Source organism: Strigops habroptila, chromosome 8 (assembly GCF_004027225.2).
Source record: "Strigops habroptila isolate Jane chromosome 8, bStrHab1.2.pri, whole genome shotgun sequence".
In the NCBI taxonomy this organism is placed as follows: Eukaryota; Metazoa; Chordata; class Aves; order Psittaciformes; family Psittacidae; genus Strigops; species Strigops habroptila.
In genome coordinates this window covers 24,408,500-24,436,220 of record NC_044284.2, presented here as the reverse complement: position 1 = coordinate 24,436,220, position 27,721 = coordinate 24,408,500, and the positions used below count along the sequence as shown (strand labels likewise).

The 27,721-nt window shown below is 43.9% G+C and overlaps 2 protein-coding genes and 1 long non-coding RNA gene across 7 annotated transcripts in view; 1 reads left to right on the top strand and 2 right to left on the bottom strand.

Annotated features, from left to right (window-relative positions):
* Positions 1-18,148, bottom strand: part of LOC115611936 — a 69,638-nt gene extending 51,490 nt beyond the window's left edge. Inside the window, exons 1-3 of the long non-coding RNA XR_003992786.1 lie at positions 18,065-18,148; positions 1,397-1,576; positions 563-790 (exon numbers count right to left, since the gene is read on the bottom strand). This is a non-coding gene — a long non-coding RNA (uncharacterized LOC115611936). The remainder of the gene's footprint in view (positions 1-562; positions 791-1,396; positions 1,577-18,064) is intronic.
* A 42-nt stretch (positions 18,149-18,190) lies between these two features.
* Positions 18,191-23,901, top strand: PFN2 (profilin 2). 2 transcript variants are annotated; one of them, XM_030495615.1, is made up of 3 exons: positions 18,191-18,545; positions 19,967-20,159; positions 22,125-23,901. In XM_030495615.1, exons 1-3 carry the CDS (start codon positions 18,414-18,416, stop codon positions 22,220-22,222), a joined length of 423 nt encoding a protein of 140 aa, XP_030351475.1. In that variant the 5' UTR covers positions 18,191-18,413; the 3' UTR covers positions 22,223-23,901. The 2 variants fall into 2 exon arrangements, with proteins under 2 accessions (XP_030351475.1, XP_030351474.1); XM_030495614.1 differs by having other exon boundaries at positions 18,207-18,545; positions 21,796-23,901.
* RNF13 (ring finger protein 13) overlaps positions 23,160-27,721 on the bottom strand; it is a 40,795-nt gene continuing 36,233 nt past the window's right edge. For all 4 annotated transcript variants that reach the window (XM_030495604.1, XM_030495607.1, XM_030495605.1 and 1 more), the window contains one exon: positions 23,160-27,682. In XM_030495604.1, the coding sequence (XP_030351464.1) occupies positions 27,318-27,682 (365 nt within the window). In that variant the 3' untranslated portion in view covers positions 23,160-27,317. The remainder of the gene's footprint in view (positions 27,683-27,721) is intronic.

The window sequence follows — 27,721 nt, the reverse complement described above, 5'->3', positions numbered from 1 at the left end:
TCCAGCTGAGTATAGATTTAAAAGTCATTCTAATATGCACATAATTCATGTGTATATCAATCAGCAAAGAGTAAACAGCAAGTGCTGCAGTAAGTCTCATATCACTAATTTCATTACTGTACAGAAATATGCTACTGTAAATTAACTAGTACATTATGGTGTGTTATAAATAATTAAAACTAAAACTGCAATTGACAAAAGGTATGAAGCAAGAACATTCTGTAATCCACTGCTCTTATCCTACTTAATAATTTCCTTATTTGGGTAAACCACTAAATATGACTAAATATTTACACACAGGAAGGAATTAATTAGTATCATTTATTAATTTGGAAAGCATCTTGGTCACAAAAAAATTAAACCATGTTAAAACATACACATAAGCCACTCTCAGATAAAACACCAATTCACACGCCATGCAAAATAACCGGGTCCTTTACCATCTTTCACAGGTCTCTGAGGTGAAGCCAGAGGGAGCATACCACAGCAGTGGTGACCCACCCAGGACGAAGCTCTGCTGCTGACTGTGATACATCAAGAATTAAGAAAGACCCCATTGTACCTGATCTTAGAGGACAAGGGAAAGAAATGGGCTTGTCCAGTCATCCCAGTTGACTCCTCCTGATGTTCAAGGAGGTGCACAGGAACTACAGGTCTCCCATCAGCCAGGCTCTTTCTCAGCAGGATCTGCTTTACAGCATTGCAGGCAAGACTGACAGCTGAGTGCAGGGCACATGAGAAATAGATTCTGCTTTGGCATGTCAATTAGAAGCAGTTCAGCTTTTGAGACCTAGAGATGAGAAGAGACAGATAGGTGGACAGCATATGAGTAATATCACTGTATCTTTTAGAGAATTTTTTAAAGCAGACCAAAAATGCTCGTATGCAACTTCTTAGAACTGTGTGCCCCATTACTTTAATCAATAGCAAATGTCAAATTGTTTTTGCAGAGGTTTTGTTTTTGTTTTTGTTTTCTTTTTATTCTTTAGTTTCACTGAAATAGCAGGTCTCTTTTTTTAGATAGGCATAAAAGGGGCTGACAAAACCTGCTGCTTCACTATCTCCATGTGAATTCCATATTCTGCTCCTTCACTCTCAGCTTTCTTCTCTGTCTTCTCTGAAGTACCACAGAGCTCTCCACCAGCCTTTTTTTTTTTCCCCTCCTTTTGAATTTGCTGGTATTTATTTACAGGACAAAAAGCTTTATCAATTAATCTACTGTTTATGCTGTCTGGCTAGCCCTGACCTTCATCGAAAGAGAACAAACCCTACTGACAATGAGGGCCAGACCCTGCACCACTTCCTTGGTGCAGCACAATGGAGGTGGGTGTCATTGCTCACTTTCCCCCTCCAAAGCAGCAGGTGGGAGGCTGAGGGATAGTGTCCCAGGACAAACCTTCAGGGAGAATTCCCTGTGTGAAGAGGGCTCTGACCGTGTTTCTGTAACATCCAAGGGGGTTCCTACACCTCTGGAGTCCACCGTGGCATGGAAGGGTCCTCACTGGTGCTGCCTTGGGTGGGTCCACAGGCGTCTCTGGGGTGCTGGCTCAATGGCAGACTGCACCCACCTCCCCATCTGTGTGAAAGGTGAGAGGTGGAACAGAAAAGCTTTAAATATCTGTGTAACCTTGACTTGTGCTGTTACATTGGAGCAGATAGAAATCATAAGAGACAGCAATCCTCGTGCTTCACAGTATAAGGCATCTTCCACCCAGCGGAGTGGGGGCATGAACAGCAAGTGAGAATGGCCCAGGGAAAAGGTCACTTGTAACTGGTTGGAGAAGGGATCCTCCATGCATCTGTTACTGCCTACACTTGCCACAGCACCTGTACTTGGGGGCTGAGCAGAGGACCCGACAGCCTGTTCTGGTACAAGACACTCCACAAGCTACCCCAGGGAGTCTCTGGACCATATGAGGAGATTCGTCAGGCACTGGGCAATGCTGGGATAGAACAGGATGCTCCTGCAGGGATGCACTTCCCTAAGAGACCCTGACTTCTGGACAAAGCCTTGTAGCTGACAGCAGAAGCCTGTAATACCACCCTGCCATGGATGAGGACACCAGTGGGTTTGCACTGGGTATAAGCAAAGACAGTTTATAATTCTCACTTTCTTATAATAATGAGGGATTAATCCCATCTTTGCTAATCCAGCAGGACATAATAGCTGACATAAGACTCCTCCCAAACTGCAATGGGTGCTCACAGCTCTATGAGCCAGAGATTGTTAAGCACACAGTCAACTCCCACAGACTATTTCCTTTTTTTTTTACAACCATTTCTTTAGGCAAGTCTCTCCTGGTATTTTAAAAATTCATTTTAATCAATTTAAAATTAATAAAGAGACAGTGAACTCCTTAGGGCCTGAAAGCTCCAATCTCTGCCTCGCTGGAAGTGATGATTCAGCTCGAGCATGGCTGCCATGGAGCCTGCTCAGGGACGCCTCCGAGGAGCTGCCGCTGCGCTGAATTAGGTCACTTGGTTTGCTATTTACAGAGCAGCAGCCGTCTCTGCAATTGGATGTTTTCTTCTTTCTGATGTGAAAGCTGCTGTAGTCTGACGGCACAACCACTGAGATAGCTCGCTGTTGCCACAGCTGCTGTGGCTCTCTCCTGTGCATTCACTGGTCAGGAGCATGACTGAGCCTCTCTGAGAGCAGGGAAAGGACCGTGGCCACCGGCAGCAGGACATGGCAACATGCAGGGTCCCATCTCACTCCTGCAGTGCTGCACACTGTCTCTGGGAGGGGGCTCTGGACTCCTGCCTTGGTTACTAACCCATGTTCTGCTTGGGCCAGGAATGGAAACCAGCAACCCTGGGAGCCAGTCCTCTGGCTTGTGCCTCCACCCAAAGCCAAGACTCAGGCCCAGGCCCAGCTCCACTCACTGCACAAGAGAACATGTGCTCCCTCAGTGCCAGAGCAGAGCCGCAGTACTCCCCCGCTAATCACCCGGGTCTAATTGCTGTGCCACGGTCCTAACAGGCAGCTCCTACGGTAGCTCTCCAGGGGATTAACATTAAGCCTCCGCTTTTTACACTAATGCAGCACATGAGGAAGAGCAGTTCCCACCTTGCATGCCCAGAGCACATGAGCCACACAGCCAGTCACCTACGTGGGTCACAGCAGTGCCTGGATGCCAGCACACAGGCAGGGCCAGCCTGGGGCAGCAGGGGACCCAGCGGCAGCGGGAGGCTCTGTCCTGCTCCTCACACCCAGTGCTAGGGGATGATGGAGGCTGAGGAGCTCTTACAGTGCTTTTGCAGCATGAAACCTCCAGGTCTGTGACAGGGGAGCAGCAACAGCACTTATGGAAGGGCAGAAGCCCTCACAACCTGCCCATGACATCCCTCTCTACTGCCTCATGACATCCCTCTCTACTGCCTGACCAGGCTCAGGCTTCCTCAGCACACCCCTTCTTGGGCTCCCCAAAGAAGGGCACAGGGATCCCTGACAGTTAGGGCCATTCCCTCAAGGTGCACGATGCAACTGCTGTTGCCCTGGGCTGGGAAAAGGGGTCAGGAAAGCTTTGTGCCAGCCCTTTCAGGAACAGCCAGGCTTTGCTGGAAGCAGAAAGGCTGCCCATCAGCTGGCAGCCATGCCTAAACCCTAATCTGAATCACCACCAGCTTACAGCACTTATCTAAAAACACTGGTGACTCGCCTTGGAAAAAACAAGTATACAGTGTCCTGCGACAGCTGGCACCACCTCTGCATCCCTGCCCAGCTCTCCTCCAGAATGGAAAGGACTGGCCAGACAAGAAGGCAGAGAAGTCAGCTCAGCTCCCCTTGCCCCAGCAGCCGCCCAAACTCTCCTCTCATGCTGCTCTATTTCGTCCCTAGGTGCCACTTGCCTGATGTCAGTTATTCCTCCCCTGTGCTGGAGCACTGAGAGAATCAGACACAGTGAGGGTGTCCCGTTGGTGAGGGAGCAACATGCAGTGCTCAGCAGGGCTGTAGGGACCGGGAACAAAGCAGTCAGAAAGAACTGCTTGCGCTTTCTCAAAAGCAGTTTCACTTCCCCTACAAGCAGTGGCTCCAAATAACAAGATGCCTTGAGTAATTAACTGAATGTTCTTTGGATGGAGCTTGTAAAAGGAGCTTATACATATTAAACAAGAAAGATCTACTGTCTATAACTTGTTCTTTGCTAACAAACAAAAGGTTTGGACTAAATCCATTTTAGAGCCAACTTTACAGGGGCCTTATGCTGAAATTATTCAGTAGAAAGAACTGAATGGCGTCCAGAGCGTTTATGAGGGGCTGACCACAAGAAGCAAGGTTTGTGGCTGGATTGTTTGTTTTTTTAAGAAAATCAAATTCTCTTTTCTGGCATTAACATCACAGTGCTGTAAAGATTTAGCGGTAGCACTGCATTAGCCTCCAAGAAACACACGAAACAACTGCTTCCTTAGTTAGATCAGCTGCTGGAGCAAGTGTTACAGTTGCCATTATCAGAGCTGAAAGTGGAATGGAATTCCTTATTAGTGCATTGAAGAACAAAGGATCTTCTCTGTAACAAGGGCCTGTATAGTGCTAGGTGCTGGGACTACAGTATCTTTGCATCCTGACATACTCTTGGCCAAGGTAGCCTGCTGTTCCATCAGAAGTAACAATTTGGTAGTGAAGCAAATTAATTCTACTCTATCAATCGCTATTTTTTCCACTTGCAACAACAACCAAAATCCAGTGTTCTACCATCAAGATAAGGTAATCAAAGCAACACGGAGCTCTTCTAGGTAGAAACACAAAAGCTACTCAGCACAGCATTATTACGTAAGACTCAGATCCTCCACTGTATTTGGCATATATTGCAATAGCTGGCAGTTAATACTGCTGTGTGGTCTGTGAAAAATGGCATGAAAGGAAATATAGGGAAAATGTTATAATTATTTAAATGGGTTTGTTTTGATACCACCAGGAAAAAAAACAAACAAACAACCCCTGCCTGAGCAAACCAGTATGTAGTCCTTTAAAGGCTAAACGGCCTTTAAAGAATAGAAGAGCTGCTGCTCTCCTGTTCCTCTGCCCTGCATCTCATATTAGATTCACATGGGAGCAGGCAAAAACATCCATGGCACGTAGCAGCATGAGGCACCAGGAACACCTTGGGAGGCCAGCACAGGCAGAGCTCACCAACTCCCATCCCCCAAACAACCCAGCCCAAGAAAACCCAAAGGAGACCTCCCCCAACAAGGGGAATGAAGCCTGACGAGAGGACTACTACAATCCAGCAATTCAGTATGCTAGCCAAACACACCTAGTTCAGCCAGTAAACTGTTAAAGGCAGACACATTCTTCTGTTAAGGAGAGAAAGTTTTGATGATGGGACCTTTCCCAGCTGTTGGTAACAGGCTCAGCACAAAAGGTCAGACTGGGAGTTATCCACAACACAGAGCTTTCTGTGCTCCTGGCAGACTGTTGGACACGAGCTATTCTGGACACGAACTCAAACACAAGTGGTACATGACCCGGGAAGACACAAAGACAAAATGTCTACCACAGAGAGAAGAGCAATTGGAGGTTGGACTAGGCTCTCTTTTGAACTCAGTTCCTGCTCTAACATCCTCTTTCTCACAACAGCCTTCAGAAGGGTTCAGCCACTTCAAGGACCCAGAGCTCTAACATTCCTGCTTACCAGCTGCCTAAACTCACAAATGTCAGCATTTCTGAAGTTACAGTCTCAAGAGAGCCAGATCTTCTGAATATACTGGGAAGCATATCAGCCTTAACACTGCAGAGCAGCATAGTGTCTATTTTGTGCCTAAACCTCTTGTATTCAAGAAGTGGTTTTGTCTCTTCCAGAGAGGAGCAATGTGATAAAATTATTTCCTGCTCACCTGTTAATATTCAGCTGTGAGAGACAAAAGATTTTTGCTCACTGAAGAGAAATAAAGAGGAACCAAAATGACTGAACGTGTTTCTTTTTTAAATTAGTAAATGTTTTTGTTTTGTTTTAATTATATAAATTGAAAGCCTGCTTCATTGGCAGGCTGCAGGGTGACTAAGACCCAGTGCAATGGTACATGATAGAATAAACCTGTAAAGTTTGTGTGTGAGATTTCAAAAAGATTTCCTCAAATGTCACACACTGAGCATCACAGACATTCCTGAGATAAATAACAGAATTATCCAAAGAAACAAACAAAGCATTCTTTACCTATCAAAAATAAGGTGAGAACAGAGTGACAATTTCTGTGCATTCTTTGCAGGCCATGTCTAACTGCATGCTGCAAACAACTGCATGCCTGGTGGAGGACTCCCATACATCCTGCCTGTCCTATTCATATACTCCTACTGGTCAAAGCAAAGTCTCTGAAAAGATAGGCCTCGAAGAAGATAGGACTTCAAGGTCAGATTTCGTAGTGAAGCAATAAAGAAAAAAATCAGTGCTTTAATGGCAAAATTTGTTATGAGTGTCATAATTTCAGTTCCCAGCTTCTGTTTGTTTTATTTTTTTTGCCTATTACTGAGATTAGGTCAGAGTAAAATGCGAATATCAAAGCACTGTCGTAATCAAAGAACAGTTGTTATGCTTTCTTTTCTTGGCCACTAAACGTAGCTTGCTAGGAGGAAAGAACCCACCCCATTAATACTCAAAGAGGAGCAACCTCAGCTTTAGGTCATAAGTTACCTTCTATGGTTTGGTTGCCACAGCTACTGTGGACCTAGTCCTGTTGAATCAGGAATCATTCGGAGATCAGGAGTGGTATCACAAGGAACAGGACACAACCAGATTCAGGTCCTGGGTGGTTACAGAACATGTCTCTGTTTGCCCTTTCTACTTTTCACTCACAGTGCTGTCATCCTGCCTGACTGTCAACACAACAAAAGGAGAGAACTCCATACAACTTTTTCAGAAGCAGTATTTGTAAAAGAGTGTTGTCCTCAAGTGTCTGATGCATCCAGCCCCAAAAGCATCTAATACAGAAGGTAAATAAAACATTACAAAAAATGGGCAGAGATTTTCATAAGAATTAATGATTATCAGGAAGGCAGAGCTTCCTTCCCATAGTATGCTAACACACATTGCTCCAGACTAATTCCATTCAAAGTTATAGCATCACTTTGGGTTTACAGAGGTGCTGCTTCCTGGCTTGGCTTCATTAGCCTGATCTCTGCAACTAGTAAAGAACACTCCGAGTAGTTTATTTATCACAGATTTTTTTTCTTCTTGTGAAACTGTAATTCATCACAGAATGGTTAGGGTTGGAAGGGACCTGTTTGCGTTAAACCTCAATTTGACCTACCACTCTGCAGCAACTGGTTGTGCTTGAGGAAGTGCAATGTAGTACGAAGGAACAAGGAGGCAATTTTAACTCTGCTTGTGGCATTGGCATGAACAACACTGGAGTTGTGTCTGCAGTTTTGTATATCCACATTTAAAGGTAACACTAAAAATTCAGCCGTGCAGACAAGCGCACGCTTGTCAAGAATTTCTCAAAGCAAGGGCATAAACCACACCCTCAAGAGTAATTAAATGAGGAACAGCAATGTATTGGACAACATACATCTATATAAATATGGTCTTGCTGTCATACTCTGTATAAACTAATCAGTTGTTAGCCACCACAGATTCCTTTGTTCTGCATTCCCTGAACTTGCTTAGCTTACTTGCCAAGATATTATCCAGACTTCAGGAATTACAGTTATTTATTTAAACATTTACATCTAATCTAATATCTAACCTCCACATTTACAAAGGAGAAACTTTTCCAAATATTTAGGCCAGAGAAAGCTTTGTGGGTAAATCCTTTAGCCATCTTTGAAAATGTAGCCTATATATGTTCTTTTCCACTTGCAAAGAGTTTTCTAGCTACATTAATTAGTACAATTAATGCAACAATGAGATAAAGAGCATCTAAAAAAGAAACAGAAGTCAGTTTATGCAGATTTTACCACACTTACTTCTATAGATATACTTTCTATATAATGATGATTGTGCCAAAGGACAAAGCCACATCTACCAATTTAACAAAATGGCGTCCACACACACAACAGCAGAGCAGCTGCCAAATAAAGCAAAGAATGCTCCAGGACGCTTTGATCCGTAGTAACTTTACAAGCTACTTTTGCAAAATGAAATGAAAGTGTAAAGAAGTAATGGTATTTAACCTTTTTATGCCCTGTACCAGTGATGCCACCAGGAATTACAACTTCTCACTGCTCTCCAGATACATGAGGAATCGCGTATCAGCGTATTTATTCCTACTATTGTCTTCTGTCTTCAAAGGGTTGCAAACTACTTCCCTTGAAACCAGTACCAATGACGTTTTACAGTCTGAATGCAACTGGTGACAACTTTGTAAGAACAAATTCTTAAAAGATACCTAATCACCAAACTTCACTTGAGATTCACATACAGAGATTACGACTTTGAATACACGTAATCTGGTCACAAGCAGCAATTAAAATTTTGCCAGGTCAACTATGAAACACCCTTCTAAAATTACTTTCTTCAGCAGGGTCTTTTTCTGAAAGCTGCTTGTGCTGTTCCCCTGCTCTGTACAGCCAGTACTGTAATCACATTGCCATATACAAACCCTGTCATCTACAGCACCACATGTAGTCTTCCATAAATAATATGGTTCCCTAACAGTTTTGTAGTAAAGTAGAAGTCTTCCAGAAATATGAGCTTTTCTTCATATTGGCAATACTGCATTCATGTACAGTTTTCTACAAAGGTTTTTCATTCTGTGGTCTGTGTGGAGTCCCTCAGTCCTGCTGATAAAAGGTGAAAGACACTGAAGGATTAGACCTTGAGAAGGCAATGGGAGTGAGATGCTATACGCGGTCATCTTCTTATCACCTCCAGTGTTCTGAGCGTGGTATGCCGTGTGATTTTTTTCCTCAAGTATGTATCTGCTGGTTTACTATATTAAACCATTTAATAAAATGGCAAAGGGGCTGTGAGTAGGAACTGATTACATATTTGCTACTTCAGTGTCTAGATAATGGTTTGGAGTGAAGCAGTCTTTTGCTGATAAGAACACAGGCACCCCAGAACAAAACCAAATCTACTTCCAGTTATTTCTGTGGAAGGCAGAGATAGTCTTAAATTTCTGATATGTGCCATGCAGCCTGGGAGACATGGTGCTTGTTAAATGAAAAGTATTAAACACTACAGTTTCAAAGCTGGATTTTATTTGTTTCTATTTGTTCAATATTTTCAAGGGTAACACATGGAGAAAAATGAAGTGACTGATAACAGATGATTCTGAATTGTTGGCTTTGGTAGCATGAAGTAAAAATGCAAATGCATTACTGAATGAGCAGAGCAAACAGAAGGCTTGGTCACCCCCACCCCATCCTGAAATATAAACAGGAACTTTGTTCAGAAAATGGCATTACCTTTATTCAGCACAGACTAGTCATTAGCTTAAACATGAAGCACATTTTCAGCATATCTAACTCACAGCAACTTCTCCCATGAGCCTGAGAGTACTTTAAAGGGTGCTAGTAAGAGTGGTTATAAAGAACCTACTAGATCAAGGAGATCCCGCTGCAATACTTTAATTTTAATTTAAATTAAAATTAAATTATAATTTACACCACTCTGCTAACGAAAGGAGAAAAGTGCACTGTAAACGTAGCAGCAGGCATACGTATCTTAATTTATTCTTCCCGGTTTTTAATTTGCGGTTAAACTTAATACACTTCTAAGTGCAAGTAGATGAAAGCTCCATCTAGTGCCAGGGTCTTGGAAGCTACTGAAAGGCTTGCAGTCCAAAAACAGCAAACACGGTCACAAAACTACCAAGAAGCAGCAAGCCTAGCATCTCAAAGCTGTCACACACAGCATTTCTTTTCCTGTTACAGCATATAGTTTCTAAAACAACAAAGATAGAAACAAAAAGATTTAGTCATTTAAATTAAAAACAAGCCTTTTTTTTTTTTTTCTTATAAAGGTTGTTTTGTTTTGTTTAGTCTTTAACAGTCATTTGACAGGGATGACTATTCCTTCACACTAGCACATAACAGAAGCTACCACCAATGTCAGTGCACTTACAATGCCTCAAGCACAGGGAGTGAAGTGCAATCTTATTTTTTGCCACAAACTACTCTTAAAAAAATATTTGTTGGAACTACAGAAAAATATATAAACACCAAGAAGAAACAGCTGTGTCCAATAGAAAGGTGAAGAAAAAGTGTGTAATCTAGCATTAAAAAGTGCCATTTCTTCTGCTGCAGCCATTATTTGGATGACTGTCCCCAGGTCCATGCCAACAGTAGGTTTTGAGAAACAAGTATACCTTTGCCTAAATGCTGTCTCCAAGCTGTCCTGTTTCAGTACAAGAGCTAAACTTCCTTCCAATCAAAGCATGTGCATTCCAATTCATCCACTAACTTGATACTAACTTGTGTCTAGATCCTGGTTTTGAGAGGCTGATGCATGTTTAATATACGGCTTGACTACCTGCCAGCAGTTTACGATTATCTTCTCCCTAGACAGCTACCAATGATAACAGAAGAAATTGGGTGTCAATTACAACAAACGTACAAAAAAGTCTAGCTGGTGCTGATGTTCCCTTCTGTTTTTCTGCATTTTTTTATGCAATGCCAACAGCTAAACTGCACCTGTTTCTAGCTCTGTAACCAAAACCATGCTACATGTCACAACTGCCTTATGAACACTACGTTAGCCTAATAATGAGGACAAGGTTTGTATAGCAAAGGACAGTTATTCTGATTATTCAAAAGCAATAACTTAAGACTTCTTTGTTTTTATATATATACTGAAGTAATGTATTTTCATTTAAGAAAATTGGTCCTCATTCTGCATTTTACATTTGAGTCTCAATGAACACTGAAATAGGAGGAATCCTTTCACTCATCTAGATAAATGTAATACACCCGAGTTGCTAATCTTTAAAAAGCCCTTTTCCAATTCGGCATTTATCTTCATCCAGAGTACAGACAAGCTGTATTAGATGCATCTTTCACATAACCTGAGCATGCACTGGGAAATACATAGCTAGAAACATGTATGACCAAAAACCAGGTATGAGCAACTGTGGACACTCTAAGCATGATCTGATGATGTGGTGCAAGCTGCATTGCTGGATGAGGTTGCCAGGAAGATGGACAGGAGAGCAGAGTCACACAACAGATGGCTGGATTCTTCTTCCTCACAGTAACACCGTCACAAGTCCGCTCCCAGTTGCTGCAAAGATTGATAAAAAAAGCCCAGCACCTGCTTAAAAGAAGCATATAATCTGAAGTCCAGATGCCTGCCTCCTTTGGCACTTACTATGTAGACAATGTTAAACCAGGGATGCTGGGGGCACAGTTCATCAACAGGACCGGTATACAATCAAACCCACAACTCCTGAAGCCTTCTACCAGGTCTCCACGGATGCCAGCTTACCATGACACCAAAGAGACCTGCCTCAATTCTGCGGTCCTCTGCAATGTTTCTTCCCCGTCATGTTTTCAGCATGTTTACTTTTCATAATGAATAGCTGTTTGGTCAAGATACGGTATTACTTTTTCCTTCAGTGAGGTATTTAAAAAGAAGAGAAAATACTCTAAATTAAACCACACCACTTTTAGGCTGTTTTCCCCTTTACTCAATTCTACTTTTCCCCGTTCTTTCCATTTTTAGATTTCCTTTCATCCACACCAGAGTGGCTGCTCTCCAGTTCAGCAGTATTAGACGTCCAGATTGAGTACACCATTTCTAAGCACACAATTAATGTATTTTAAAACTTTTCTTTGATCTTATCTTGTGACTATGTAGACAGATCTGAGTAGAATAAATTTCACATACTTTGTTTCTGAAAAATGTGATATTTGACTAGATGTAATTCAGAAAAAATCACTACAGCTGTGTCAGAAATAATTATCTGGGTGCTGAAACTTAGTACTTCAACTATGAAAATTTACACAAAAATATTCTAAATATTAAATACACATATACTGGCTCTTTGGTGAGCTGACAGGAGGCAGGTTGACTAGCTACTCATAGCTAGAATCAAGTACGTCATGGCTACAAAGAAATGTGGTACCAAATTTTTAAAAGAATTGCAAAAAAAGAAAAGCATGTAGCAGTTTCTGCTTCATTCAAAAAATAAAGTATATTTGCAATTTTACAGAGCATTATAAGGTTAGAACTGTATAATTTCCCTGGGAAAATATGTTTTTTCTACTTCAGAATTATTATTAAATGCTTTTGCAGACAGTGAATGTTTTGGGTAGAAATTATATTTGACAGATAAATTTATGTATCTGTGATACAAAAATCCTTTGGACTTCTAACAAATAACAAGCATCAACAGCAAAATTGTGATCAGAGGAGGAAGTAGCACCCAGATAAACATATTTACAGATACTGTCACTGAAAGAAAGCTTAATGAAGGAAATAACATACTGAACAAAACTTCAGAGTTTCCTGGCTAAACGACATGGTAGACTGAATAAGCAGCAGAGAGCGGTGCAGAAAAAATCAATCACTTAAAGAAAGTATGAGCAAGAAAAACATAAAGGCTTGTCAGCTCAATAACCAGAACATGACCACGCACATACGTGGACTGGCAGGGAATGCTGCTGATGACCCCGTGGTGGTGGTCAGCAGGAGAGGGTTCTGCTGTGACTGCAGTGTACCCGCAATGCAATGCAACTTCAGGAAAACTTTTGGGCTTTCTTCTTAAGGTATGCTAGCACAGTGCAGAAATGCAGATCAGATATTAAAAGGTAAAATTATATACTAGTCAACTTTGACAGAGAAAAAAACAACCCAAACTAACAGATGAAGCCTGGGAAAAGTTTAATGTTTGTTTCCACCTAATATAATTTCTCAGTGCAGTCAGTAAAGTTTGCACAGAGATCAGAGGTGCAGACTTCACACAGAAGACTGTTAGTTGCTCCTGTTTAACCACACTGCATAAACATCTGTAAAAAATGACCGTGTTGAGAACCCATGCTTGCTCTGCTCCGTTTTCCACCTTTCTGCTTTCTCTCCCTCTAACTTTGGGCTCCTCCAACTCCCTTAAAGCATTTCTTAGCCTAAGTGTTCGCTTTTTAGATTAACTTCTATACAACCTTTCACCCACTGAAATAATCAGTTAACAGAGGCATGTAATGAGTCACCACTGAGCTTGGATAAAATAAAGTAAATAAAGGAGCTTGGATTGAAGATGCTACCACCTTCCCTCCACTGCATCCAGCTATCTACAAACTTACTGAATTTCACAGTAGCCTTGTTTCATAATTGAAAAATTAACAAAGGACTACCTATTTGGGTTCTGTTTGCTTTATTTAAAGCAAATCAAAAGATTGCAGGATCCAACTACCCTGAAGAGCCTGCCTGATAAATCTGAATAAAAAGAAAGCTGGGTCATACAGACCTAATTCTGCACGTCTCATTCACATAGGGACTCTCACCAAAGACACCATTATGAACTGAAGACTATCTATCCAGGTAGAATTTACATATAATAAACTTTAATTTCTAGGATTAAGGTTTATTTTCTGTTGGCCACCAGCAAGATCAAGAACTTACCTTAAAAATCCAAAAGACGAGCAAAGTTCCATGATTTCAGACATAATTTTTTTAGTGCTCTGACCAGTCTATAAATCAGATCCACAAAGAACTGTCCTTCCTCAGATTTAAAGCATTTCTGGAAGCCACCAAAATGGAAGTAATCTCATATCTGACACTTCAACACCACTAAGCTTGCATCTGATTTTAAAAGTTAGATTTTAGGTTTTATAGAATCATAGACTCATAGAATAGATAGGGTTGGAAAGGACCTTAAGATCATCTAGTTCCAACCCTCCTGCCATGGGCAGGGACACCTCACACTAGACTGTGTACTTGTAGTGTTTGAATTTGATGGTTAAATAAAGGATAAGGGAAGCTCTTCTTAACTGCTTACCTAATTAATCCTTGGAAAGACAAAGGCTTTGTTGAGCTACCTATACTGGTAAAACCATACCAAGCAAACCTCCTCTATGGAGACAAAATCCTCATCCATACACAGAGTTAAACCACCTTTCCAAATGATGTAAGATACACCAGAAAACCACCTTTTTTTCAGAACATTCTGGATGGCTTCAAGTGCTGTTGCACAGGGCTCTGTGGCGCAACCACATCTATGCTAGCGCTGACAGGACCTTTTTCATGTACAGATGTAGGTATGTAATAAAAATTTGCATTGTTGTTTTAATGATTGTTGAATTTTGTATTGCAGTGTTTTTTAAACCTAGCTTCAAGCTTTCTGCTCATTAATATGTCATTTTTACAATTTATTTCTAACTAACAGGCAGCTTTTGGTGGCTTCTTTGTTTTTCAGCCAAGTCACTTAAGTAGCCATGGAAGGACTCTGCACAGCCTGGTTTCTAATCATCGCCATGAGGCTAAGAGACAGACTGATCCTTGCTTCTTGGCTGTTAATCAGTAGAAGTGAATCTGCTAACTTGTAACACTTCTAAAGGGGTTTTACCCTCTGCACTTCCGAAAGCACTTGTGGTAAATAAAAAGACTACCACAGGAAATCCAGTATGGTCTGGAAAGGAAGCTACCAGAGCAGCACCACAAACGGGCATGAACTGTGGTAACAAACGATGCCTTGGGTGAGCTTGGTCTCTGTAAATGTGAATTTTCAAAAGTCAAGCTGTGTTCTGTGGATGGTCACTTGCCCTTCCTATCCACACATAAATGCTGCTTAAATGTATCTCCAAATGCTCTAGTACTTACGAAGTCAGACAGAAAACTGTGAGTTATTTTACTAACAAAATACACACCCTCCTTCAAGTTTTTTGTCAATTTCAATTTTCATGTTGCTAATATAAAAGCAGTCAAGTTTCTCACAAAGCTATAAATAGTACACTCTGGCTATGCACAGTCATTCTTTCAAATGATTATTTCTCTTAGATGTGATCCAACATAAATTTCAGACAAAGTTCTGAACTGAAGCAAAATGACTAATAACTGTTACAAGCTGCATTAAAAAACCCCAAACTGTGGCTGTAGTGTGCAAAAACCTTCCACAAAGAACTACTGGGCAGAATGTTGAAAGAGACTAAAATACAAGAAATCATGGGTTAGCAACTATTTATCATATATGTATAGCTTATGTTCAGACAGCACCATTTCATATGTCAGTCCAGGTATCGATGTTAAATGAGCCACTCCATCTATCAATTTTAACAACTATATTTTTGTTTATACATAAGTCCTTCCTTTAACAAATGTCTCAGATTCCAGTTAAGACTTGTAACAAATAATAAAACTGGACCTTCTCTCTTACAATCTTTAACATACAGAGCACATCCTCATTTTCTTAAACTGAACAGTCTCAAAGGTGCTGTTGAAGTAGTGTCTATACAAATAGCATTATAATAATTGTATAGCATAGAACACATCCAAATGAGGCACCTAATAGTGAAAATAAAGGAGTATGGTTTTTAGAAATAGCACGGGTGGCTGCTGAATCTGTAAATTATACTGGTATGCTACCTGGTAATTTCATAACATTAAATAACAGTAATCCAATTTAGACTTCACTCTCTAAATATATTACTAGAGTTACTGCACAAATAACATGACTAAAAGCCCAGATACCAAGCAAGTGGCAAATCCTCTACTCTCATCATTTCTGTTCAGCAGATCCCAGACTTCCGTGCAGTTATTTCCAATTTAAATCATTAAAAGCAGACACCTGTATTCCCTGTGTTGCTAACGCAATCTGCTCATCAAAATAGCATTCACACTGCTGATCACCTGGTTTATGCAGCTATTAAAAAACAGTGATATTCCCTGCAAAGCAGTGGTACCATTACAGGACTCACTCTGCATTCTTTGACATCCAGATGAAACAATTGATTTGTCAAAGGGGTGAAGCACTGAACCCACCACACACTAACCTGGGAAGGCTCTGGAGTCCCGGGACCACCACGCAGTGCCTCTTGCAGCGGTTCCGCAGCTCCTAGAGCGGCAGTGCTTCCCCCCAGACATCTCCCAGCTGGCGGTGACCACTGGGCCTCTACCTTCCATGAAACTGGACATGATTACATTGTGGGGCCTCCAAATGCATGCATGGTCCTCGGGCATAAGGGATGGACAAACGGCTGGAAGGGTGCATATGGGAAGGTGAGATACCTCAAGGCAAGAGGTGGCATAGCCTTTGGTAAAAGCCCTGGAAACCCACAGGTTCTTGCGCGAGATTCCTCCACGTGTGTACCAAGCAGCCTGCTGTCCATGTGAAGCCCACATCTTGTTAATCAAGGACAATGACACTGGCACACAGGCAGCTCCAAAATTCCCAAGGCCTGCCCCTGGGTTCAGCGTGATCAGATGTCCGCCCCTGTATTTAGTAATCCACTTATTAAAGTGAAACAATTTGGAATCCTTACTGCAGCTTGCAAAACCAACAAAAAATTCAAACCCCACATTTTAGTTGAACCCTAAAAATAATGGACCCATCAGCCTCCTGTTCATTTAAGATGGATGCATTCCATTCTGTGCAAGTACTAGTGTTAAACTGGGACTTCTTACAGGCAAACATTATAAAAAGAGAAGTGGCCTTCAATGGCAGCGTCAGACAGAAGAGAACTTTTTCTCCTTTCCATGGCGAAAATGGGAGGATAATGAAGGCAACCCAAACTTCACAAAAAGCTTTAGCTAGTTAAAGAGCCGAAAGCAAATTTAAAGCGTGTAACTCATTGGAAGATACAGTAGAATCATAGAATAGTTAGGTTGGAAAGGACCTTCAAATCATCTAGTTCCAAGGCCTCTGCCATGGGCAGGAATGCCTCACACTATACCATGTCACCCAAGAATGACACAAGGACATTTTTAGTATATATGGACGGCTGGAAAAGAATAAAGCAAAGTTCTGGTGCTGTCCAAATTCAGTGTGGGAAAGGCACTGTGAAAATAAAATAGAGAAGATACTTACAGAATTAAGCTAAAAGATGCAAAAAAGGGCTTTTTAAAGTATCTAGTAATGTAAGCAATCTCTATTACTATCTAAACAACACTCGATCCCATAACAACAAAAATAGGTTTTAAAACAACACTCTGAAGCATGCTGTAGGGATATTCATTACAAATACGTCGTGAATATTCTTCCTGGTGGGTATGACCTCTGAAAAGACAGATTCAATTATTGTATGCCATGCCTTGGCATACTCGGGTATAAGATCTAACTTCCTGAATTAAAGCTTCAAAGTTAATTGCATGGACCACCACTTCACATCCCACCTGTCTCCATTTCCCAGAGAATCATAGCAGACACTATGTGAGGCAAAACCACCCCACTCAAAAAGGTGACCCACTCCACCACCCCCAACTTCAATGTTAAGGACAGAGCCATTGCTCTAAAACACACCCTTAATGTTGCAGGTGAACATCTCTGCAACTTGCAGCAGGCCAGCCTTCCAGGCAGTAATCCTGCCCAGAACCCAATACCAATGTAGCAAAAACCTGGGATCAGACCCGGACATCTTACAAAGGAATGTGGAAACTAAACTATCTCAACCTGGTGGGACCTGGAAGAATAAAACCTGAAATAGCCACTTACAAAACCACACAGAAATAAAATGTAGCAGATGTTAGCGTGTGAAATGAGGAGCCCACCGGCTCCATACAAGACCAGCAATTTGATACCGAAATCCTCTCGCTGCATTGACAGGACTTTGGTTCAGCTCGCAGGGGCAAGGAGGGTAGCAGAGTACGGCCAATTAAGAGCAGAGGAGTAACAGGGTTTTACCCAGGCAACGACTATGCTTCCAGAGATGAGAACATCGCGATTCCTTGGACGTTAGAGCACTGTTCGCATTCCCCCAGCCTGAGAGCGAATGGGGAAGGCGGCACACCGCACCGCCGGCACCGCACCGGTGCTCGGCCCCAGCCCCGACCGTGCAGAAGCACCGGTGCCAGGCGGCAGCGCCGACTGCCACACCGGGGCTCAGGGCGCTGGGCCGGGCCGGCCACCCGGCGGTGCTGTGGCGAGGGCGCGCTGGACCCCAGCCCCGCCGCGCCGCCTCCCCCACGGGTCCGGACGAGTGCGGGGAGCGCACCTCTCCCGCCGGGCCGGTGCACCCCAGGCCCGCCGCACCTACCTGCCGGGCGTGACCGGGACCGGACCCACCGCCAGCCGGCTCCCTCCCGCCAGCCCCGCGCTCCTCCACCCGGCGGACGGCGCCGCAGCCCCGCCGTTCCCGCCTCGGCCGCGCGGAGCCGGGCGGCGCGGGGGGCGGTGCTGGGCGGCGCCCCTCCTCCCCTCCGCCCCTCGGCGCCGGCAGCGCGGAGGGCTGGGCCGCGCCGCGCCGCCCGCTGCAGCGCTCGGCTCCGCTCCGCTGTGAGGAGGGAGAGGAGAGGGACGGGACAGCCTCGCCCAGCCCCGCCGCCCGCCGCCCGGCCCGCGCCTCGCCGCCCGCCCCACTCGCCCCCACCGCCGCCCGCGCGAAGATGGCCGGCTGGCAGAGCTACGTGGACAACCTGATGTGCGATGGCTGCTGCCAGGAGGCCGCCATTGTGGGCTACTGCGACGCCAAGTACGTCTGGGCAGCCACGGCCGGCGGCATCTTTCAGAGCATCACGGTAAGGGCGGCGGCGGGCAGACAGGGCAGGGCGCGGGGAAGGGCGAGCCCGGCCCCGCGGGAGCGAGCGGCGGCGCACGAGGGACGGGGGCACCTTGCGGGGCGGCGGGAGAAGGCGGCGGCGGCGGGCCCGGCGCCGGGGGAGCGAGCCCGCGCCGCCTTTTTGTCTGCGGCTGCCGGCGGCGGCGCCGCGGGCGCGGGGGCCCTTCCCCGCGGCGGGGGCGGGTGCCGCGGCCCGATGCGGCGGGGCCGCGGGAGGCGGCGGGAGAGGCCGCGCGGGATGTGCGCGGCGGGGCTTGCGTAGGGCCGCCCGGGCCCGGCGCTGCGGCGAGGCTTACGTGCGCGGCGTAGGAGGCGTTCGTGAATGCCCACCTCGCCGCTGGCTTCATGTTTTTCATCGCCAAGATGGCGCACTGCCATTGATTCCTCCCTCCCCATCCCCCCCTCCCCTGCCCGTCCTTCGCCTCCGCTCCCGCCGCCGCCCCGCTCCGCTCCCCTCGGCACCGCTCCTGCCGTCCGCATGGCCGGGCGGGACCCGCGCCGCCGTTACATAAGGGCCGTGCGGGGCGGCCGGCGTGCTGCCGCGCGGCCTGCCCGGGACGACCCGCCGGCAGCGCCGCGCCCCGCCCCAGGCGTGGGGGGGCCCGGGCCCGGTTCGGGAGCTGGAGCAGAGCGGGGCCGGGCAGGGCCCGCGGCGGCGGCGGCGGCCGCCCAGTGCTGCGCCGTGATTGGGGCGGCAGGGCCCGCCGTGACGCTGCACTTTGAGGCCGCCGCGCCGCGGCCGAGCCCGGCCCTCCCCTTCTCCGCCCAGCCTCACCGGGCCGCGCCGCCGCCCGTCCCCCACGGCCACGCTGCCAGCCCGGGGCGGGTGCTCTCCACATCCTCACGCAGGGATGGAGGGCGGCACAGAGCCGGGCGGTCCTGCAGGCGGGCGGGAGCGGTGCCGCGAAGGGGCACCGCGTGTAGGAGCTGCCCCGAGTATGCGGAGGCGCCTCAGCAGCGCGGCTAGGGCCGAGCTCCTGCCCCGCCGGTGCAGGCGGGGTGGCATCTGAGCCGATCTTTCAGGGATAGGTGCCAGCAGGCGTTTGGGTTCCACAGGGTTAGTGCGTTCGGTCGCCAAGGCACACGGATCTTGTGCTTAGCTAGTTTCAACCCTGCAGCACCTCCCTTAGTGAGAGCTTGGGTCCGAGAGGCGCTGCAGATGTGGGCTGAGGTATTCCAAGGGCAGCGGATCCACTGCTTACAGTGGTAATAGACCAGTGCAGAGCAAACTGTGACTAACAAAGCACAGAGTTCTGGAAGACTGTGGGAGCAGGGGGAAATGTACTGTCTCATCCTTTCAACACAAGACAGGATGTTTTCTAAATAGAAATTAAACAATAAAATTTTGCCCTGCTAACTCTGGACTTTTCCCTTTGACAGCCAGTAGAAATAGATATGATTGTAGGAAAAGACCGAGAGGGTTTTTTCACCAACGGTCTGACCCTTGGTGCAAAGAAGTGCTCTGTGATCAGAGATAGCCTGTATGTTGACGGTGACTGCACAATGGACATCAGGACAAAGAGTCAAGGTGGTGAGCCAACGTACAATGTTGCTGTAGGCAGAGCTGGCCGAGGTAAGCATGATTTTCTTCACTCTCAGTTCACATAATTAAGAATGTGACCCTAAGCATAGACTTCAGCTATTAAGAAAACCAGGCTCCTGTATTTAACGGTTAATTTTGGAAGTGACGCAAGGGGAGTGGATGGCAGTGGCCTGGCTGGGTCTCTGCCTAGGAATCACGCTTGTCCCTGTTCCCACGTGGGCGTTAGGCTGGGAAGCGGTTAACCGGATCCCTGGCAAGCAGGGAAGAGCAAGCTACAGCTTGAAGTAAGCTTATCAGGTATAAGGTAGCTTGGTATCTAAAGCTTATGGTAGGGATCCAGTAATGATCGGTAGTGAAACTAACTCTTGTGTTGTAAACTTCTGAACAGAAGGTTTATTCTGCAAAGATGTAAATTCCTTGTGTGAGCTACTCCTACTCGCCTCTTAACAAGTTCTACACTAACTCTTCTTGCATTGCTGTTGAGCTCTCTGAAGTCTGTCTGTGAGCTAAAAGCCCGTCCAAATTGAGAAACTTGCTTTATGCTAGTGTACAAACTCCTTGTGCTCCTCACTTAACTTCTAGTGAAACCTATCACGGGGAAGGCACTAGATTTGGGTATAAAAACATGCCTCAAAATACTGGCTACATGTAGCAGGCCTTTGTGTTCAGAAATACCTGGTCTAGCATTTTTTGGCTTGCTGTGGAGCTTATAAGTATAAAACCAAAACTAGAGTAAAATTTCTCTGTAGGCTAAAGCTTTGGCAACAATACCAGAAGAATGTTTACAGCACTGAAGTGAAATAAGCAGAGTTATGGCTCTGCTGCTGGTTGTGAAATGCCAAAGAACTGTTTGTCTTAAGCTTTCTGTGAGGGAATTGCTATGGAGATGTACAGTCACCTGTAGGTAGACTGACTGCAGTATTTCCAGTTACAGTATTCCTAGCTTGGGAAACAACTCTGTGCTTGTGGAAGCACAGCGCTTATTGTGTCTGTGTACCTGCTGGTGACATCTACTGGCAACTTGCAAGTGGTGTTTACTGGCTGAGGAGCCTTTGGATGTTCTTGTCCACTAGGCAGCTGGGACACTTCACCAAAATTGTGGGAATAGAGAGAGGGTCAGCATTTAGATCTTCCCTGTGTTTTGTCTTACACAAAAAAGCATGTTTTCTAGTTGCATGGTTGTGTGAAAAGTCTTAGCTCTCTGACCCCATGGATTTTTTCCTAGTATTGAGGCAGTTACTCTGTTTTTCACACCAGTAGTGACCACTACAGATAAGAATGTAAAAATATTCCTACTTCTGCTTTTCAGTTGCGCTTCTCCCCCCCCCCCCTTTTTTTTTTAAGATGCAGCCAGGGTTTCCTTGCTGGGTGATGGTGGATGGTGCTGATGGTGGAAAGGCACTTGTGATGCTTTTTTGAGATACTTGGTTGCATTTTTCTTAGCAGTGAACTCTTATGACTTACATAGTCACATAATACTCCTGAGGATAACTCATGCCTTCCCCCAGCGCTGTCTACATCCATATTTTTACAAAACTCCTGTTAAACTAGCTTAATAGCCAAATACTAAATCTTGAATTTGAGTGTGTTTATTGCACTGCCTAAAACTTGCATTATTTACTTGTCTAACACACTCTTTTTAAAACTTTTTTCTTTTCTCTTTCAGTCTTGGTCTTTGTAATGGGCAAAGAAGGGGTCCATGGAGGCGGATTGAATAAGAAGGCATACTCAATGGCAAAATACTTGAGAGACTCTGGGTTCTAGTTGCTAGGCAGACTGTTAAGTATTAGGGGAAGATTGCTATTAAACTTTCCTGGCGGTGAGCTTTAAACCTTACATTCTGGAAACTTTATTAGCAATGCAGGGTGATGGGGTATGAACCTGTGTCTCCTTTGTATCCCTTTGTTGGTGGGGAAAGGTGTTACTTTTTCTTTTCCTTTTTTTTTTTTCCCTTTAATTCTGTTCATTTCTGTTTTGTTTCCTTGTGTACTCCAGCATTGGTTATAGTCATGGGAAAGGAAGGTGTCCATGGAGGGACACTCAACAAGAAAGCATATGAACTGGCTTTATACCTGAGGAGGTCTGACGTCTAAGCAGCCTCTCCCCATCCACCTAGCAACTCTCTTCATCACCACCCAGTTGTGTTCAGTGCTACCAGACTGTAGATGGTAGTTTGTGTTTTTTATTTACCCATTTCCTAATGTCATAATTCCAGTTACCCTTTGTTCATTTATATGTTAACCACTGTATGTAACCAAGTCCCGTATCTGGCACCATTACTGCACCACAAAGATGATATGCATGATACCTTGAAAAACTCTTGGGAGGGGAATATGCCAAGTGTAGGCTTTGCTTTGTCTTAGCAGTTAGTGTGATATTGACGACTAAAACAACTTAAATACTAAACAAGGTGCCGATTGTACAATCTAATTTGATCAATGCCTCTTCAGCACGTTGAGCAATTACACAGCTCACTAGTCTTCCTTTCACAGAGCATTGTTGGGAGGAAAAAAGAGCGTGCATATCTTTTCTTCTGTCCCTTTTTTTTCTTTTTTATTCCACATTTGTTTGCTCACACCCATTTTTATAGTGCCTGGTTTGTTTAACCAAGTTGCGACTCAAAAGCTGTTAACGTTCTGTTAGTTTTGTTGTTGCACTTCACTGTAGGCTTAAGTCTTTTTATTTTTTCGTCATGATGTCTGAAGCTTGTACTGCTTAACAAGTGCAATCACAAAACTATGAAAGGGTACAGACGCACTTCCTCCCATGACCTTAAAGCCACCATCCCGAACGGATCCCCGTAGACATTCCATCGTTGCAATAGCTCAGGCACTTTTTTTTTTTTTTTTTTTTTGCCAGCTCCTGTTCTGTAGTTGAAGTGTAAAAGGCTGCCGTTATGGACATTAGATAGCCCAACATAACCATCTGGAGTGTGTCTGGTTTCAGTTTTTCATAGGACCAATTTTAATTTGCAGCTTGGGGGTCGTGCGGTGTTTTTGGGTTGGGTTTTTTTTTTTTTGTCGCTTTTGGTTTTTTAATATGAAACTGCAATGTCATTGTGGAAAACTGCCACCTTCAGCTACACCGGGCGCTCTGACTGACTCCGGTCTTTCTGCCACATCACTCACTGGTAAAGAGTTCTGCTGCTCTGAAGCCAGTGTTTGGATGAAGGTTGGTAGTTTGAAAGCTAAACTGTCAAAATGATGCCATTTCAAATTTTAAATCTTTATTTGGCCTGTCACACCTTTGCTGCAGAAATGATGGAGTGAACTGCCTTGTGCACTAGTCATCTGAAATGTCTGTAACCAAACTCTCAGTTCAGACACGGTACTAACTTGTATGTCCATTTAGAGAGAACTGCAGAACTCTGTATACAAAAGAATAAATGGGAGATGGTATTGGTTGGAATAACTGACTTGGCTGTCTTGTGATGAATTTTTTACTATGTATTCTGTGCCATACTATTGTTAAAAAAAAAAAAAAAAGAACTGTTGCTATTGTGAGATGGATTTTAACTGACTACGAGGGTTTCTTTCGAATGGCACTACTGTAGGGACATTCTAGTCTTTGCTTCTATTGTTGGGCCTTGTGGATAATGTACAGATTTAAACAAATTCTTGTTGCTGATTTGTCCATTTCTTTCCCTGCACTTTGTTACATCTGGGATACAGTCTAACTCATCTGATTTAATATGCATTTCAAAAAATGCCATAACTATTAAAAACACCTTGTTTACAGACAGATGAAATAAATTTATTCCAACCAAACAAAATCAGACTGTTGGTAATTTTTCCCCTCCTAACAGGAATCCTCTGAGGCCCTTCTTCACTGCATGGCTGACTACACTAATACTAGATGTAAGTGCAGTTCTGAGTTTTGTAAGACAGCAATAGTATGATAATACCGTTTTAGTCAAAGGCCAGGCCCTCTCTGGGGTAAATCATCTTAAGTGAGATGATGTCTTGTCACTGAACTCCACGTTTATCTGACTATAGAGGGGTCCCCTGCCACATGGGTACCTAATGCACAACCCCTGGAACAAAAGCTACATTATCTACTCATTAGGATATGTAGCAGTCTCACTAGGGTCAGCTCTCTACAGGGTAAGAACATGCTCCCCTCAGAAAGGACAGAGTTAAGGTTTCACCCCAAAATAATTCTGCCTGGCTTTTGGCACTTCTGCTACCCAAGAGGAGATGGGCCCTGTGAACTAACAGCACTGGTGAGATGTGATAGTGAACAATGGGAGCTTAGGGGCTGGGAAAGAAAGAAAAAAAAGCAGAAACCACAGGAGGTTAGCTAAGGCTGTGCTTCCCTGGGTCCTGGAGATGACCACTAAAATCCCTTTGTTCTCCCCTACATCTTCATCTTCAGTGTGAATGTTGCACCTGCTCTTTTGCTTGCCACTAGATCCCAACCTAACTAAAACCTTTGTATACAAAAGGTCTTACCTTCTCCAAGTACTCCAGTTGTTTGGTGTCCAAACTTGCCTTCCAGCTCTTAGTGCTAAAGTTAGAACAGACTACAACAAGCCCATAGCATTAAGCAAGTTTACATTTAGTAGTAACTAGTACACAGGATGGAAACCTTTCACTTCTCCTATTAAACATGTGTGAATCCTTGTTTTGCTCTGTATCTAAACTGTCTAAACCCAATTTAACCCAACTCACATCCTGACTGCAGAACTACTTTTTATTTCTGGGGGGAGGATCAGTCCCCAAAGCTTTTTTTGGTAATAAGGCCATAGCTGGAGTTAACTGTAATGGCACCTCAGAGGCAGGAATAGCCATCAGCAGAGCACACCAAATTCCTTATTTATCTTAACTCTGTTCCCTTCTGATCAATCCCTCCTCTCCTGAGCAGATGTCTGTATATCACCTGTATACTTTTTCTTGGTAATAATTAGTTGCTGCTCAAATTCCTTTTTCAAATGTGTTTGTTGTTGAATTTCCACAGCAGAATGGTGCCTGTGTACCCAGTTCGCTAGGGTCTGTGTGAAGTACCTTCCTTGAATAACCTTGACTTGATAAATTTCACAGTTCTGTATCAACAGATGATTTAAATAGAGAGGGTTATTTTCCTATGCTAGAGGTCTGAACACAATCATGACCGAGGTCATAAATTTGCATTAATATTTTCCTTGAAGAAGTTAAGAGATACAGTGAAATGCTTTGGCTCAGACATTGCAAAGTTCCACATAACTGGTTTTTCTGCTGAACCCAAGCCCTGTGCAGTCCTGCGCACCTATCGTCCTCCTTTTGCGATGGCAGGATCACACCACTTAGCTTTGGGGTGCCTGAAATACAATTACAAATAAACACATGCACTGATAAGATCTGAACAGTAGGAACCCATTTTAAGAAACATCTTTCAGCTTACTAAGTTTTCAGAAAGAGTTTTCACATTGGGACTTAACTAGGCATATGTAAGCTGAAAGTAGAATTTTACATAGTGAAAATACAGTAATACACTGTCGTTAACCCCATGGATTGCTGGTGACGGTGGTTTGAAGATGAGTCGTTCTTTCGTTATTATCCCTTTTCCGTGCCTCATTCTGCAAAATAAACTTTCTCTGCTCTTAGCCAGTCCCAGAGAATTGATTTCTTTTGCCAGGTTGAAGCAAGGAGGGTGTTGCTGCTTGGTGTGTTAGGTCAGAAATAACAAACGGAAACCTCTCACCTGTACTCGCCGCAGTCCAGGATTCAGTGTTTTCTGACTTCAGGAACGCAGGCTCACAGACAGTAGCTCTACAGGTGTCAGCAGGTGGGCAGGAAATATTAACAGCACCCTGGTCTTCCCTCTCTCACACACAAATTACACGTACAGACCCAGACTGACTCAAACTTCTGACTAAAAATGAACAACAGTGAAGGTTTTCTGTGTAACTTGGTCCTCCCGCACTTTGTGCTGTGATACACAGCAAAGTGTAGGCTGCTGCTTACCAAGGGATCTTCATAGCTGCACCTTCTGGATCTTTAAAAATACTTTAACCTTAGAAATAAATGTAGAAGACTACACCATGAATGTAAGTAATGCAAAAGTTCAATAAATTCCTTTTGATACTTAAAGTGGAAAACATGTTTATTAACATTCTTTCAAGCTTTCCTTATTCAAGGCCATGTAAAAAAAATCTCTGCATTTTGAGTATACGTGTGTTTTTACTTTCTACATAGTTACAGAGGTATTATATAGCATTTACTTTTTTCATGATACACTGGTAAGTACTGAGTTCTGTTAAACAGTTATAAGCACTTGTTTTCAAATCAGGTATTCGAAAAGAATTTTTTTTTCTTTATATACATAGTTTAGCAGACTACTGCAGCATAAAATGCTTTTTAGTAAGAGGTATATGAGTTGAGGATCAGAATAATACTTACCTAAAATTATTTTTTGATGTGGAACAAAACCTCTGTTTTGGCCAGCCCCTTTTCTTCTCCCTCTCCTCCCCCCCTCCCCCCCCAAATCCCACATCATCACTAGAAACCAGACTACATCATAGTAGCAAGTAGGGATAACTAATGTATTTATGGTGGATCTTGTGAATTGCTCAAAACTAAACATATATTCTAAGTTTCCTTATGGTAGGAATTGATCAATGGAACTGCTTAAACTCAGCTAGTGTGGCAAGCTCCAAAGGACTGTTTGGAATCTGCTTTGAGATAAAATTTCTTCTGCTTTGTTTTCGTATTACCACCATATAGAATATCGATCTGTTCTACATTTTTCTTTCAGGAGTGATGACAGTTTTTAGGAAAACTCTATACAAACATGCAAATACATTGTTCTGTTGGGCTTAAGGGGTAACACATACCGTACATGTAATAAATATTGCTACCAGTATGACCCAGTTGTAGCTACAAAATGGAAAAAAATTACCTCCAGATAAATCCCATTTCAACAAGATACATTTAGAGTCTGTGATATTTCTATTGATATAAACTATTAACATTATTTATTAGCATTGTGAAGTCCAGTTAAACTGTTCATTTTGAGAAGACAGAATGTGTGACTGAATACCTGTATCAGAAATAAATCTCTAATGATTTAACCATAGTACTACTACATGAACTGCTGCTCCTACTGAAGAAACCAAATGGATTAGAGATTAAAAGAGATTCCCTATGTAAAGGTTTGTGAAGTATAGCCTTCAAAACGCTTTTGTTCATACACTATTCATCATTAGTAGTCTTAGACAGTATTTGCCACTCTGTACTCCCTTTCATCATTGGGCTGTAGTTGGACCACTACACTTTCTTCGTTTGTTCCATTTTCTGCATCACTGCTATCAATATTGTCATTGTCATCTTCCTCATATTCTGAGGACTCGGTCATGTTCTGATGGGAATGAGATTCTGACAGAGCCCCAAATGACTGAGTACTAACTGAGGCTAAAGGTCTAAGCAAGGGAGTGTTTTCAGATACTTCGTTCTCTTCTTGACTACTGTCTGTTTCAGAGTCAGAGTCCCCCTGAGAAGGGACCACTTTCTGCTTACATACAGGACATGTTTTTTTTGTTTTTGTCAGCCACGGGTCCACACACTTGCAGTGATATGCTGTTAGAAAACAAAATACAAGTCCATCATTATCTAAGT